This window comes from Microplitis demolitor, chromosome 4 (assembly GCF_026212275.2).
Source record: "Microplitis demolitor isolate Queensland-Clemson2020A chromosome 4, iyMicDemo2.1a, whole genome shotgun sequence".
In the NCBI taxonomy this organism is placed as follows: Eukaryota; Metazoa; Arthropoda; class Insecta; order Hymenoptera; family Braconidae; genus Microplitis; species Microplitis demolitor.
The window spans coordinates 12,779,918-12,793,297 of record NC_068548.1 but is presented as its reverse complement, the minus strand read 5'-3'; the positions used below and the strand labels follow the sequence as shown (position 1 = coordinate 12,793,297).

Below are 13,380 nucleotides of genomic sequence, written 5' to 3'. Positions count from 1 at the left end.
AGACGCTACAGGGAGTGTGGTCCGGAAAATTCCTTCTGCTGAAAATTATCATAATGGCCCTATATTTTTATATCAAATGGTGACTTACATAGACTCTTTAATCGTTCCAGTTTGCCAGATGTTATCTGAACGACATGACACTAAAATTGTAGCATTTTGGCTCTATGAGTGGATTTCATCGAAAGCCAAAGTACCTCTAGAAATAGTAACCGATATGTCGGAAGCTTTACAAAATGGTATATGTTTAGCCATTTGCAATATGACGCACAAGCAGTATTTGTCAAATTGTTATAAATTTTTAATCGGGAAAAGCAAAATTTTATCACAGGTATATGTTCGAATTGACATTGCTCATTTGATTCACAGTGTGTCAACGCACAAATGTTTTTCGTCTGTTAAATCTGTAATTAAAGATTTATATTTAAGAGCTATTGGTCTAATGAGTACTATGGAAAATCTTCTAGATATTGAAAAAATGATGAAAGCTTTGTTAAATATTAGCCAAAATGAGTACGGGTGTAAGAATGATATACAATGGATTTTGACAAAATTAGAAACTTTTAAATTCGACGATACGGCTATTGATTATAAAAAACTTAAAAACAGTAGTAGTTGTGATAAACAAAATTTTTGTGATACACATTTATTTTGTCATGATGAAGAAATAAAAAAAGATGATTTCGGCCTATCAAATTCATCTGTTGATCTTGATTTATCAGATTACGTTGATAAACTTGTCAAAGATACCCCTAATAATATTCATTCAAATAGTTCTATTAATTTTGATGATGTTAATCCTTATCACTTAGTTGGGATATTAGAAAAGTTGATAAAATTGTTTAAACAGTTTCCATCATGGACAAACGTCATGCGTAAACATTTTGGCTCAGAAAATTATGTTGCAATTTCATCCCGCTCTGAAAATTATTTTAAACATATTAAGGATAATGTTTTAGACGATCGGCAACTGACTCGAGCAGATATGTTTTTAATCCAACATGTTAAAACAATTTCTACAAGACTAATTGAAGCAAGAGCTGCTTATGAAAAACAGCAGATGATTCAAAAACTATCTAATGTACGTAAAAAAATTAATCTATCTGATGAATGTATACTAAACTGTGAAGAAAACTGGAGAAATCAAAACAAACCTGCCGATACTATAGAAATGGATCTTGCCGAAGATGAATTTTCTGACAATGGAATTTCTATAGATGAAATAGACGCAGTATTAAAAAAGATAAAAAATGATGCAAGTGAAACTAAAACCTTAAATAAACTTGAGTTATTTGAACAAATTATTTCTACTAAAATTGTTTCAAGTTTAACATCTGATTCAGAATCACTGTCAACTTTTGCTAGAATTTCTTCCAATACACCTGCTAAAATATCTTCCGATATAACTGCTAGAATTTCTTCCGATACACCTGCTAAAATATCTTCCGATATACCTGCTAAAATTTCTTCTGACTCATCATTAGACATTTTTTTGTGTACAAGGAAAGAAAGTAATATTTCATCCAATAATGATTCAAATTTGTCTGAACCGAAATTCAGCTCCACTCCTAACTCATTTTCTGACTCATTAAAATCCTTAAAAATATCATTTAAACAAAAACTAGAAAATAGTTTTTCAATAGTACTAGACGAGCAACCAATTCAATTTAAAATTCACGAAAACCAAACATCAGTGAAACGAAAAAAAATTTCAAACAGTACCTCATGTCAACCAATTAAACGAGGAAAGTACGTTAATCCATTTCCTGCAATCAAAATATTCCATCAAAATGCAGCAGATAAAAACTCTAAGAAGACTAAAAAGCGGAAAATGATTCAAAATGGCTCTATAATGGGTTCTCGTAAAATTGGTAAATTAAAATTATCATTCCGAAATACTTGCCCATTCGATAGTATCACTGAACTTTTATCTTTTGCATACTTAAATTTTAAAAGTTTTCGAAATTTTGTTGACGATCAAAAAAGTAAATCTGAATTTTTAGAAATCTTACAATTTTATGCTGAACATGGTGCCACCGCGGAATTCTACAGTAAAAGACTTCATTTCTTACGGAAAATGTACCCTGAAAAAGATTATACTATTGACTGTGTAGACGATGTCAGTACACTGATTGAAAATTTGCTAATACATTATGAATCTATCTCTGAACAAACATATTGCACTAAATGTAAATCTTCTGCAACAAAAAAAATATCAGTATTTAATGTTAACGCAAAATTAATATGGAATAATGGATTTCACCTCTTGGAACAAAGTATTTTGAATGATATTAAAAAAGAAACATTTTATTGTAAAAAATGTAAAGAGAACGTAACCGGTCGAACAATGAATATCGATACATATCTATGTTTGAATGTGTATCATTTTTATGAAAAAACGCTTTCATCAAGAAAAGATGAACGAGCATTATTAAGTACTAATTTAAAGGAAATTCCAATAAATCTAAATATTCAGGATAAAAAATATTTTCTGACTGGAGTGATTGAATTCCGATCATCGAATCTACCGAACGGTATTGGACATTTTATAACTTATACTCGGACAATTCAGAATAAATGGACAGAATTGAATGATTTAATAGGAATTCCGACAATACTACAAACTAAATTACCTAATATACGGATTACTTTATTATTCTATGTCTTGGTATAAATTTATTTATTCATAAGACTTTAACTTAGTAAAAAAAATTTATGATAATAAAATGAAACGCAATAATTTAATTTTACAAATTTCAATTGTAAACTATTCGTTACATTTATCCTTTCTAAATATTTTTATAAAACTTAATTATACAAAATCAAATACTATAGCAGGCTATAATTATTTAATAAGCAATAATAGCGTTCATGCTATATGTAAGGGGTTTGACATAATTATATTTTCTTTTGGAATGAAAAATTAATGTAGCTCAAAAACATTATTTTCAAAGATGTAAAATTTATCAATTATATTAAACAATTGCAATTTTATTAACGCATTTATAATACTGGTGTGAATGAATAATTATTCCATAAATAAGTACTGATGATGAAAACTCTACGATATTATGGAATCATCGATGCCTGCAAAATAAAAAAATTTCACCAGTTATTTTGTTCTAATAATAAAGATAAATTAGAATCAATTTTTACGTATGTGACAAAGGTGCGATTAATCTTCTACAGTGAATACGAGTTAAATTGAGTTAACTTTTTTTTTTGTATCCTTGTAATTTATTTTTCTGGTACAATTTTTAATGTAATCTACAATAGGAATAAAAAGAAATTTAAATTAATGATATTTTTTTTTTAATTTAAAAAATATACTTATCCAATATTATGGAAAATTTCTTTAAATAAATAATATAGCCGAATCAACTCTAATTTCATCATTTAATAGCTGCTTGTAGCTTCATAAATAGTTATCCTGGAATGAAAGATCGTTTAGTTTAAAAGGAACTTTTATCTTGGAACATGAATAGACATAATTTATATTTAATCCTTTTATAATTGACGTTCAATAATGGGTGCCATCGAATTGTCCTAAAAGCTAGTTATCTACAGTGCTACTGAACGTCAGTTGCTGTTTGTTCCCTATAGAGCTACGAAGCGGTTGATATTTATGGCGCATGTATTTGATTCCAATGATTGTTTGAGATAGAGGTTTTTTTAGTCTTTCAAATTTAGACATTGCCATATTTCAATGCATTTGACTTTAGAACCACTATAATTTCAGCACCAACGTATTAAATCTCTTATAGATTTAAGACCTATGATTTTTATCATCTCTTATACTATACACCTACATTATGATGAGTCTTGTATTATTCATGACCGTGTAACTTAGAAAGCTTATATAAAATCATCTCTCACTTATAAATACATAGATATTATAACGCAACATATTTAAGTGACTTATGTATTAAGTGTCAAGCTAATTATGTACTTGTCATAAGTAATATCAATGCAATTGGCAGCTAGTTCGATTTAACTCCACAGTAGCTTTAAGCCTTCAACTAAATGCTGCCAATATATTACGTCCCCGCAGTTTTTGTAGACCTTGTATGTTTGTGTCCGTAATGCTTAGCAGCTTTATAATTACGGTTACCATTAAATTATCAACAATGGTAGTTAAGTGCTGTGTCAATAAATGTCAGTAGTTACATGTTCCCTATAACGTTAAATTTCTTTGATATTTATTTCAGATGTATTTAGAATTCAATGACTATTTGAGATAGAGGTTTTTTTAGTCTTTTAAATTTGGACACTGGCATATTTTACTGCATTTGACTTGAGAACCATTATAATTTCAGCACCAATGTATTAAATCTCTTATAGATTTAAGAACTATGATTTTTATCATCTCTTATACTATACACCTACATTATGATGAGTCTTGTATTATTCATGGCCGTGTAACTTAGAGAGCTTATAAAAAAATCATCTCTCACTTATAAATACATAGATATTTTAACGCAACATATTTATGTGATTTGCGTATTGAGTGTCAAGCTTATTGGGTACTTGTTATAAGTAATATCAATGTAACCGGCAGCTAATTTGATTTAACTACACAGTAACTTTAAGCCTTCAACTAAATGCTGCCAATATATTACGTCCCCGCAGTTTTTGTAGACCTTGTATGTTTGTGTCCGTAATGCTTAGCAACTCTATATTTTCAGCCCAGGTATACTTTGTTGCTATTTATAAATACAGTATTGACTGTTGTAATTTTATCATTTCGGTTGGCAAAGTAGGTAATTTAATGGTAATTTCAAAACAGTTTACTGCAGAAAGAAAGGTAGTGGTTAAAATTTAGAATACGAGCAAGTTATAGTCAGATTCTCACGTTTAAAACAAATAATTTCAATTCTTTGAAATAAATTATTGAAAAACTTAATTGCAAAGAAGGATTTTAAATATGATTTAAGTTTAATTTTTTAATTTAAATTCTTTGACGTTTTCAAACCTAAATTTCAAGTAAAAGTAAAAGTCTTATTTTTTCAAGTTTAAAAACTAATATTTCCAAAATTTTATTATAATTATCCGTAGCTCATTATTATTATTCTTTAAAAAATTGGCTCATATGTATATATTTACATATTAATGTCCTTAAATTGGATATTTTGTTCCAGTTCATTAATTACAATTATTGATATTTTATATTGTTATATTGTTATAATAAGATACATGTTAAATGTAAGTTTTTAATTTTAGTACACAGTATTTTATTAATTAACTCAAAGATTTATCATCAACAATAACTTTTATTAGACCTGTTTTACATTTTTTGTTTTCATTATATATATATATATTTTTTAAATTCGGTTCTCTTCTTTTTTATTTTGATTCAATTACTTGAATGGTAATATTATTGCTAAAAATACTTATGTAACATTTTAAATTATGGTATAAATTTATTACAAATTCATAAAGCAAGAGGTATACAGTTTCAATGGTTGTTGGTAAATTGTTTTTTTTTTTTTTTCCAATTAATTCGTTGGTTTCTTTTCCTCGTGAACGTCAGCGCTGGCATAATTGATATCGTCGTACAGGACGACTAATCGTTTAATTCCAGTAAATGCTGATCATTTAATTTGTGAACAAAATTCCTTAAAGGTCTCTTCCGTATTCTTAAAACAGAATATTTGTTGTAATAGATAAGTTCAATAAATAAATGATGATTGAATTTTTTTTTTTTACCTTTCAGCAGCATAAATATGAAATTTAAAAACTGGTTCTAAAATTTTAATGCTTTTGGTTGAATCTAATCTCTATATGATCATGTCTTGTTTTATTGCCCGGATCCTGTTGAATGTTAATTCATAAATTAAGCTCCAGCGTATGCCTTTTTGGAGTGAAACTCTGGAAAAACATATCATATTTAATTAATATGGGTTATTTTTTGACAGATAAATTATTTTAGTTAATAAATGTACTTGTTAAATAAATATCTGACAGTGAGCATAAGTACTGGATCTGGTCTCAACTCACTAGGATCATCCGCAAATGACTTACCTACACTGGATCTTTGAAAACATTTCATTATTTTAGTGAAATCAGCTTTTTTGTGCCTTTGATTCTTAGGTTTTCCATCGATCTCTGAAATGCGTAATAAACCTTCTCGTTCTCTTCTGAAAATATTATTAAATAATTTTATCACAACGTTCATTAAATCCGATTGAAATTTTTTCATCAGATTAAATCGGAAAATAAATTTATTATTTTTCGCTTAAACTCGATTCAAACCGATTGAGTCAATCGGAAAGTTCCAATTAAAACCCAATTAGAATTTTTCAATCGCAGTTTTTGATTAGGGAAATTGTATTATTGTGATTATTTTTTTTTAAACTTACAGACGTCATTCTTTTCCTGAACACATTGAAAAACATGTGCCGACCATTTTTCTTAATTATTAACCCAGTTTTTGTCACTTCTATTATTGCAATAAATCAAATCTATTTTATTGTAAATTACAAGATAAGTGTGAATGTAGCAGATATCAGATAAATTTAAAATTATTAATAAATAGAATATTAGAGTCAATAATTGGTAAAATCAAATTTAAAAAAAGGACGAACATGAAAAAATTAATACGTGCATTTTTTATGAATTATATTTTATTAATTATTTACTCTATTTATTTATAATTTTATATGTGTGAAAAAAAAAAAATTAAATAATTTTTAAATAAAATTATTATTAGTTTGTAATGATGATAAATTTTAATTATTTCGTTGATTATTATTACTTTTTTTGATAGGTAAAAATATTTACAAATATAAAAAAATACACTTTGATTTTACGACTTCATTTCCGATACGTTCCGTACTTTTTTTTTATTTTTAACAGTGTCCATATTTGTGTAAATTTGATAAATTAATTCGTAAATAAATAATATGATTAAAATAATAATAAAAACTGTAATAAATTCAATACGAGAGAAAATACAAAAATTATTAAATAAACGGGTGGTCTGTATAAATAATTTACTGAATTATTTTTTTTTCAATTAGTTGCAAAAGTATGCATTATTTATTGCTTATTTAAATTCGTAAAATCTATTAGTGTGCAACGTTAAAATAATTAATTGATTAATTAATTAGTTGATAAATTAATTAAATTTCGAGTTTGATAAAAATAAACTAAAAAGTCTCGCAAGTATGTAAAACATTTATAAGTAAATAAAATATTGTCGAATAATTATTATTATAAATATTAATTATTTTTATAAATTAATTGTTAATTGAAGGAGGAAAAAATACTTGTTTTTTTTTTTTTTAAATTTATTACTTTTTTTTTTTTACTATAAAAAAAATAGAAAAAAAATGATGAAAAGTAAAAACTAAGACCGCAATTATATCGATTGTGAATATCGATTACCCCGTGTTCATTAATTAAAAAATAAATCCAACTAATTAAAAAAAATTTGTAACACCGTACCATTAAACTGAAGTGCAATAATTTAATTGTTTATTGACAAAAATTTAATGTGCAATTATTTTATTATCAACTGATTAATTTTTTTTTCTGTAATGATTACTTCAGTAAAATTTTATTAATTAAATAATTAATTTTTCTGCTTCATAATTTATTATTGATGTACATTTAAAAAATTGGAGCAGAGATTTTTCTCAAATCGTTAAAATTTATGATTATATTTATTATTTCTGGAGAATTATTTAAAACTAAAAATTATTCATAGTAAAGTTAATTATAGACCCACCGTGGCATGTTTAAAAAATCGGCAAACTGTTGTAGATTGCTTGGAATCGGTGGACGAGGTGGTCGGTCACTGCGGCGCCAACTTTCCATAAGCGGCTGCATTTTCCGCCATGTGAATTGTGACGCTGCTTCATGATTTCTATATATAAGAATATATGTTTATTCAACCGATATTAACGTGAATTCAAGTAGATAATGAGAAAATTCGCATTTGGTAGACAGAATAAAGAATAAGTTTAATGAAAAGATAAAAAAATAAATCAAATTTTTAATAATAGAAGACCATACTCGAAAAAAAAACAAAATAGTTAAACTTGATGATACAGCATGGGAATTATAATTGTAGATATACATACATGCATACAAACATACATATATATATATATATATATATATAAATATAAATATTAGGGTGTGTCATTTTAAGGCTAAATTTTTTTTTTACTAGTATATCAGAAAATCTGGTAGTATAAATAAAATTAAAAATTGTGCCGCTGGGCTAAAGGTTTGAAGTCCAATAGCGGCTTAGCTCATCAAAAAATTCGATTTCTCATTTAAATAATACGGGAAATTTTTTTTTTAACTTAGAGTATTTTTACGAGATCTTTTTACTTTTTCGGCAAATCTATCAGAATTATCACAAAATATTCTAGGATTTTTTTTGTACAAAATTTTATTTCCTACAAATTATTATCAGTTAAATTTTTTCAAATTCCACATTGTTTTCTAGTTATTTTAATTTTAATATCAAGCTCTTAAAAAAGTATTGTTCTGATCGATTACAAGAGCTTGATATTGAAATTAAAATAACTAGAAAACAATGCGGAATTTGAAAAAACTGTACTGATAATAATTTTTAGAAAATAAAATCGTCAACAAAAAAGACCTTACAACATTTTATGATAAGTCTGATAGTTTTGCCGGAAAAGTAAAAAGATCTCGAAATTTACTATAACTTGACTTCGAGCTCTAATAACCTTTAGAACAGATGGATCGATCGAAAAATGATAGGACCTTTTTTGTCGAGTGTTCAATTTCTTATAAAAATGTGTATTAGTCAATTCAATCTATTGATTTGTTCACGAGTTAAAAATACTCAAAGTTAAAAACAAAAAATTTCTCGTGTTATTTAAATGATAAATCGAATTTTTTGATGAGCTAAGCCGCTATTAGACTTAAACCCTTTAGACCAGCGGCATAATTTTTTATTTTCTTTATACTTCCAGATTTTCAGGTATAGCAGTAAAAAAAAAATATAGCCTTAAAATGACACAATATATGTATATACATATATATATATATATATATATATATATATATATATATATATATATATATTTATATAAGTGCATGTATGTGTCGAAAAAAAAATCGTAGCTACTGAAAAAACTTACTGCACACTCAAATGGTCAAATATAACTTTCAGGGATCTATAAGGGCGTGCCGTTGCCGCAATAAACAATGCATCTTGAAAGATGCAATATTTCTGCAACTGAGGATTTCTTACATGGTTATGAACGATCGATAAATCAAGTTCATCATTTGTTATTTTTCCCCGAGCAGGACAACCGTGAGCTCGACGTTCATAGCATCTTATATATCTGAAATACACACATAATAAATTTTTTTATAAAAAGTAAACTTTCACGGACAAGAAATTATAGCTGCTACAACAGCAGCTGTAGTTTAGGTTACTACAAATTGGAGTAAAGGAATAACCTTGGAATAACCTGAACCACACGTATAGTAAAATCAGTACTATTTATGTAGTGCCCTTTAGCACATATCGAGTACTCGCTACTACACATGTTTTACTATAATATCATGGATAGAAGAACCATAATTTTTTTTTCTATGTTCTGAAGACGTTACGCAAAGAGACCGGTATTAAATAGAAACAACCAATTTTGTCAATGGTTGGATAATATTTAAATCCTAAGACAATTTTTAACTTCCCGCAATGAAAATTCGGGAAGTTAATGATTTCAGTCCGATTTTCGAAAATTGAGTTTTTATCAAATTTTGACGTTTTTAAGTCCTAAGAAGCTATCCTGATGATTTCCAGATGGATTTCTGCGCGTGTATGTATGTGTTTCAATATCTTAAAACTTTTAAGCAAACCGTCCTATTGAAATGATACAAAGGAATATAAAAGGATTCTACATTTAACAGAAGCCCTATGAATTTAAATTCGATTGGTCAGGTAGATTTTGAGAATGTTTTAAAATAAAATTTTGTATAAAAAATAGTTATACAAATATAACTTTCAACCTCTTGATATATAGATCAATTTCAAAATGGAATCAGCTCTTTTATTTATATTTAAATTAAAGATGAAGTTGCATTTAATTATGAGGTGATCAAGAGAGACCAATAAGACTAACAGTTGGAATGATTTTGAACATATTTTAGTACATTTTATTATTATTTATCTGAAAGAAATGGTATAAAATATTATTTTTTTAACTTATCGTCATCAATATCTTTAGAAATAATATAACGGTGACCTTGGCTACTTCGTGTCCAGTAGCCATGAACCACAGTTACAAAATTTCCCGATTCAATAATTAATTATTAATTATAAATATAAATTATAATTATTATATCGCTGGTTCTGAAATGCGGGAAATAGATCTCAGAGAGTAGGTCGACTCGTTTTGACCGGACACGCGGCTGAAATTAAACTTATTCTCTAAGACACTGGTGATGAAAAGTAATTTCTTTGAGACTTAATTTAATTATTATATATAATTAATTTTATTTAACCAAATCCCCAAATATTTACAAATTTCCCCTTTATATAAATTAAATTTCTTCTATGAATAAATAAGTGTCTAGTGACAACAAAATAAATTTATTTACATGTAACGATTTAATGGACATGGGAAATAAATAATAATTATTCACACTAGATTGACGTTGAAGAGAGAGATATAAAAATATAATAATTTTATCATAAATCTTATCTGGATTTTATTGTGTTCGACGTACTGATGGTATTGGACGCCGCTGCATGTTGGACCTTCTCTTCCGGATCCTGGCTGTTGATGTTGGACTTGGTGCTGGATACTCTCACACAAATCACTTAGATAATCAACTTAACAAAATTTGGTTTTATAAACCAGTTTATAGAGAGAGCAAAATAATTTAGAATTTTTACAGTTTTCACAATCGAGCAACGAGTAACGAGGCTGTATGTATCAGCACTTTGACTTGAGTGTCGTTTGAATCGATCGCCTGCACTTGAATCGATTGCCTGCACTTAAATGTCGAGTCGATAGCTTGGACTTGAATGTCGATCCTGATCGAGACGTCTCAGGTCCCAACCTCCGATGACCCCTACCTAATTATGCGCACATGACCGACTTACGGTCACCTGCTGCGCGAAATCATCCCCTGTGGTCTAGCGCTTAACCCAGCCAAACTTAGCAATCAGGCTGTAATATGAGAGACAGAGAAAGACCAAATTCAGACAGAGACAGCGAGAGAGCCGCACTCTCATGTCGTATACCAACGCTGCCCGGTTATAATAATGAACCGATTTTGACGTTCAAGGTGGCATTCAATCCAGTTTCTTAATCATTAACGTTCAAAAACAACTTTAATTGATTAGTTAAACAATTTGAATTTAATTAGAAACAATTTTTCGCAATTCTTTCGATAACGGTTTATTTTGAAATAAATTAACCGATTTTGATGGTTGAGGTGGCACTCGACGTACCTTGTAAATTTTAGAGCTGGATATATTTTGGAATGAATCCATGAAGTACTTTACAAGTTATCCGAAAAAAAACATATTTGAAAATTTTGATTTTTGCAATATCTTCGAACATATCGTACTGATTATGCTCAATTTTTCAAAAATAGTTTGAATTTATGATGCAAGACACTGTTTAATTACAATTTAAAAATGAAAATTTTGAAAAGAAAAGACAAACTTTTTCGCTTAAAAAAAATCACTGCATTGTAACAATTTTTTTGGGAGACGCTAAAAATCTGTTGTCCCGACCCAGACAGGAAAGTACGACGGGCCCAGGCTTGGCTCAGGCTTGGTTCAACTATGTTGAACTCTGGGTCAAGCTTGTAAGCCAGCCTTGTTCCAGCCTTGGTAGAAGTCTGGAATGATAACTGGGTGCCAAGCCTGGTTGCCAGCCCTGACCCATGCTTGCATGCCAGACCTGGCCCAACCTTGGTTGTCAGACCTGACCCATGCTTGGTTGCCAGACTTGGCCCATGCATCGAAAAAACACATAAATTCAATTCAAAAAAAAATTTATTATTATTAAAGTACTAGAGTTTGTGATCATTAACGTTTAAACTATTTAAGTGAAGTAAATAACGTGAAAAAAACTCGGTGAAAATTCTGCTGGGCTCTGGGCGCGAACTGCCGTCCTTCTGATTGCTGGGTTTGAACGCTGGCTACTGGACGAACCTACTAACGTTCAACTGAAACTTTTATATGTTCTACTTGTTCATTTTACTACAACTACTCGGTTTTATGAAATATAAAGAGCAATTTAATCTATATTTTCGATTAAGAAAGAAAAAAATAATTTCGTATTATTTATATTATAATTACATAATTTTTTAAAATAAAATTTATTAAATTTAATTGATTATTTATCAAGAACCCAGCTTAATTATCTTACTCTACCACCATAATTCCCAAGTTAGGGTGACTCTCGGCTTGGCCAAGGCTAGGTTATCTAGTGTTGGCCGATGTTAGGGTAACCATCCAACGGCCGAGGCTAGGTTATTCAATCTTGGCTCATGTTAGGGTGACTCTAGGGTTGGCCAAAGCTAGGGTATTCAGTCTTGGCCCAAGCCTGGGTAATCATTGGAATGGCCAATACTAATTAACCAGTTATGGCCCAGGCATGGGACAGTATAGGTTTGCCAAGACGGGCTTCCCAATAATGTCCCAGGCATGGCCCCGTCGTTCAACTCGGGGGCTTCCTGTATGGGTAGAAGTTATTCATAGCTGGGTCCTAGCTAGGGTCTACCGTGGAAACCCAGAGCTCGGTGAACTAGTTCTGGTTCAAGCTTGGGCCAATATTGAAGAGCTAGAGCAGGGTTACCCATGACTGGGTCTCGTTTGGGGCCAACAGCGGAAAGCCAGCGCTAGGTTGCCCACGACTGGGCCTTAGCTAGGGCCGACACTCGGAAGCCAGAGCTGGGCTTACTAGTTCTGGTTTAATTTCGGGCCAAGGATAGAAAGCCAGCGCTAGGTTGCCCACGACTGGACCTAAGCTAGGGCCGACATTGGGAAGCCAGAGCTAGGTTGCCCAGTCCTGGGCCTTAGCTAGGGCCGACACTGGGGAGCCAGAGCTGGGTTACCCAGTCCTGGTCCGTGCTTAGCCCCGTTGTCAGAGCTTGTAAGTTCCTACATGGGCTGTTGAAAATCGCCCAAAAATTTCAGATTTTTTCTTATCCTTTAATTTTTTCCAGTAGTGTGTTTAGAAATGCTAATTATGATTTAAAAAAAAACGATTTCTGAATTATTTATTAAAATAATCCAAATATGAAAGAAACGAATATAAACAATAAGATATTGTTTTTAAGAAAAAATCATTTTTTAAAAATCATTATTTTCTTACGCTAACAATATGGTGAAAAAAAATTTTTCTAAAATATTTAATTAATAAAAAAATTTAT

The 13,380-nt window shown here is 29.4% G+C and overlaps 1 protein-coding gene and 2 long non-coding RNA genes across 3 annotated transcripts; all 3 read right to left on the bottom strand.

Annotated features, from left to right (window-relative positions):
* Nucleotides 1–1,899: 1,899 nt before the first annotated feature.
* LOC128667664 (uncharacterized) lies at nucleotides 1,900–4,692 on the bottom strand. Its single transcript, XR_008403613.1, has 3 exons — nucleotides 3,154–4,692; nucleotides 2,010–3,084; nucleotides 1,900–1,938 (listed from the first exon to the last, which is right to left on the bottom strand). It is a non-coding gene; the product is annotated as an uncharacterized LOC128667664 (long non-coding RNA).
* Nucleotides 4,693–5,324: 632 nt separating this feature from the next.
* On the bottom strand, nucleotides 5,325–6,568 carry LOC128667603 (uncharacterized). Its single transcript, XR_008403542.1, has 4 exons — nucleotides 6,357–6,568; nucleotides 6,019–6,134; nucleotides 5,704–5,865; nucleotides 5,325–5,633 (listed from the first exon to the last, which is right to left on the bottom strand). It is a non-coding gene; the product is annotated as an uncharacterized LOC128667603 (long non-coding RNA).
* A 1,142-nt stretch (nucleotides 6,569–7,710) lies between these two features.
* Nucleotides 7,711–10,022, bottom strand: LOC128667539 (uncharacterized). The gene is made up of 3 exons (XM_053737911.1): nucleotides 9,445–10,022; nucleotides 9,120–9,326; nucleotides 7,711–7,864 (listed from the first exon to the last, which is right to left on the bottom strand). Exons 1-3 carry the CDS (start codon nucleotides 9,531–9,533, stop codon nucleotides 7,711–7,713), a joined length of 450 nt encoding a protein of 149 aa, XP_053593886.1. The 5' UTR covers nucleotides 9,534–10,022.
* Nucleotides 10,023–13,380: the final 3,358 nt, after the last annotated feature.

Bases quoted from the DNA above. Each gene is read 5' to 3' on its own strand.
- LOC128667539 (XM_053737911.1), bottom strand. From the start codon at position 9,533: ATGTGTAGTAGCGAGTACTCGATATGTGCTAAAGGGCACTACATAAAT. The intron at 9,327-9,444 runs GTTATTCCTTTA...TGTGTATTTCAG, and splicing joins GTGGTTCAGGTTATTCCAAG to ATATATAAGATGCTATGAAC. The intron at 7,865-9,119 runs GTAAGTTTTTTC...TCTTATATATAG, and splicing joins TTTGACCATTTGAGTGTGCA to AAATCATGAAGCAGCGTCAC.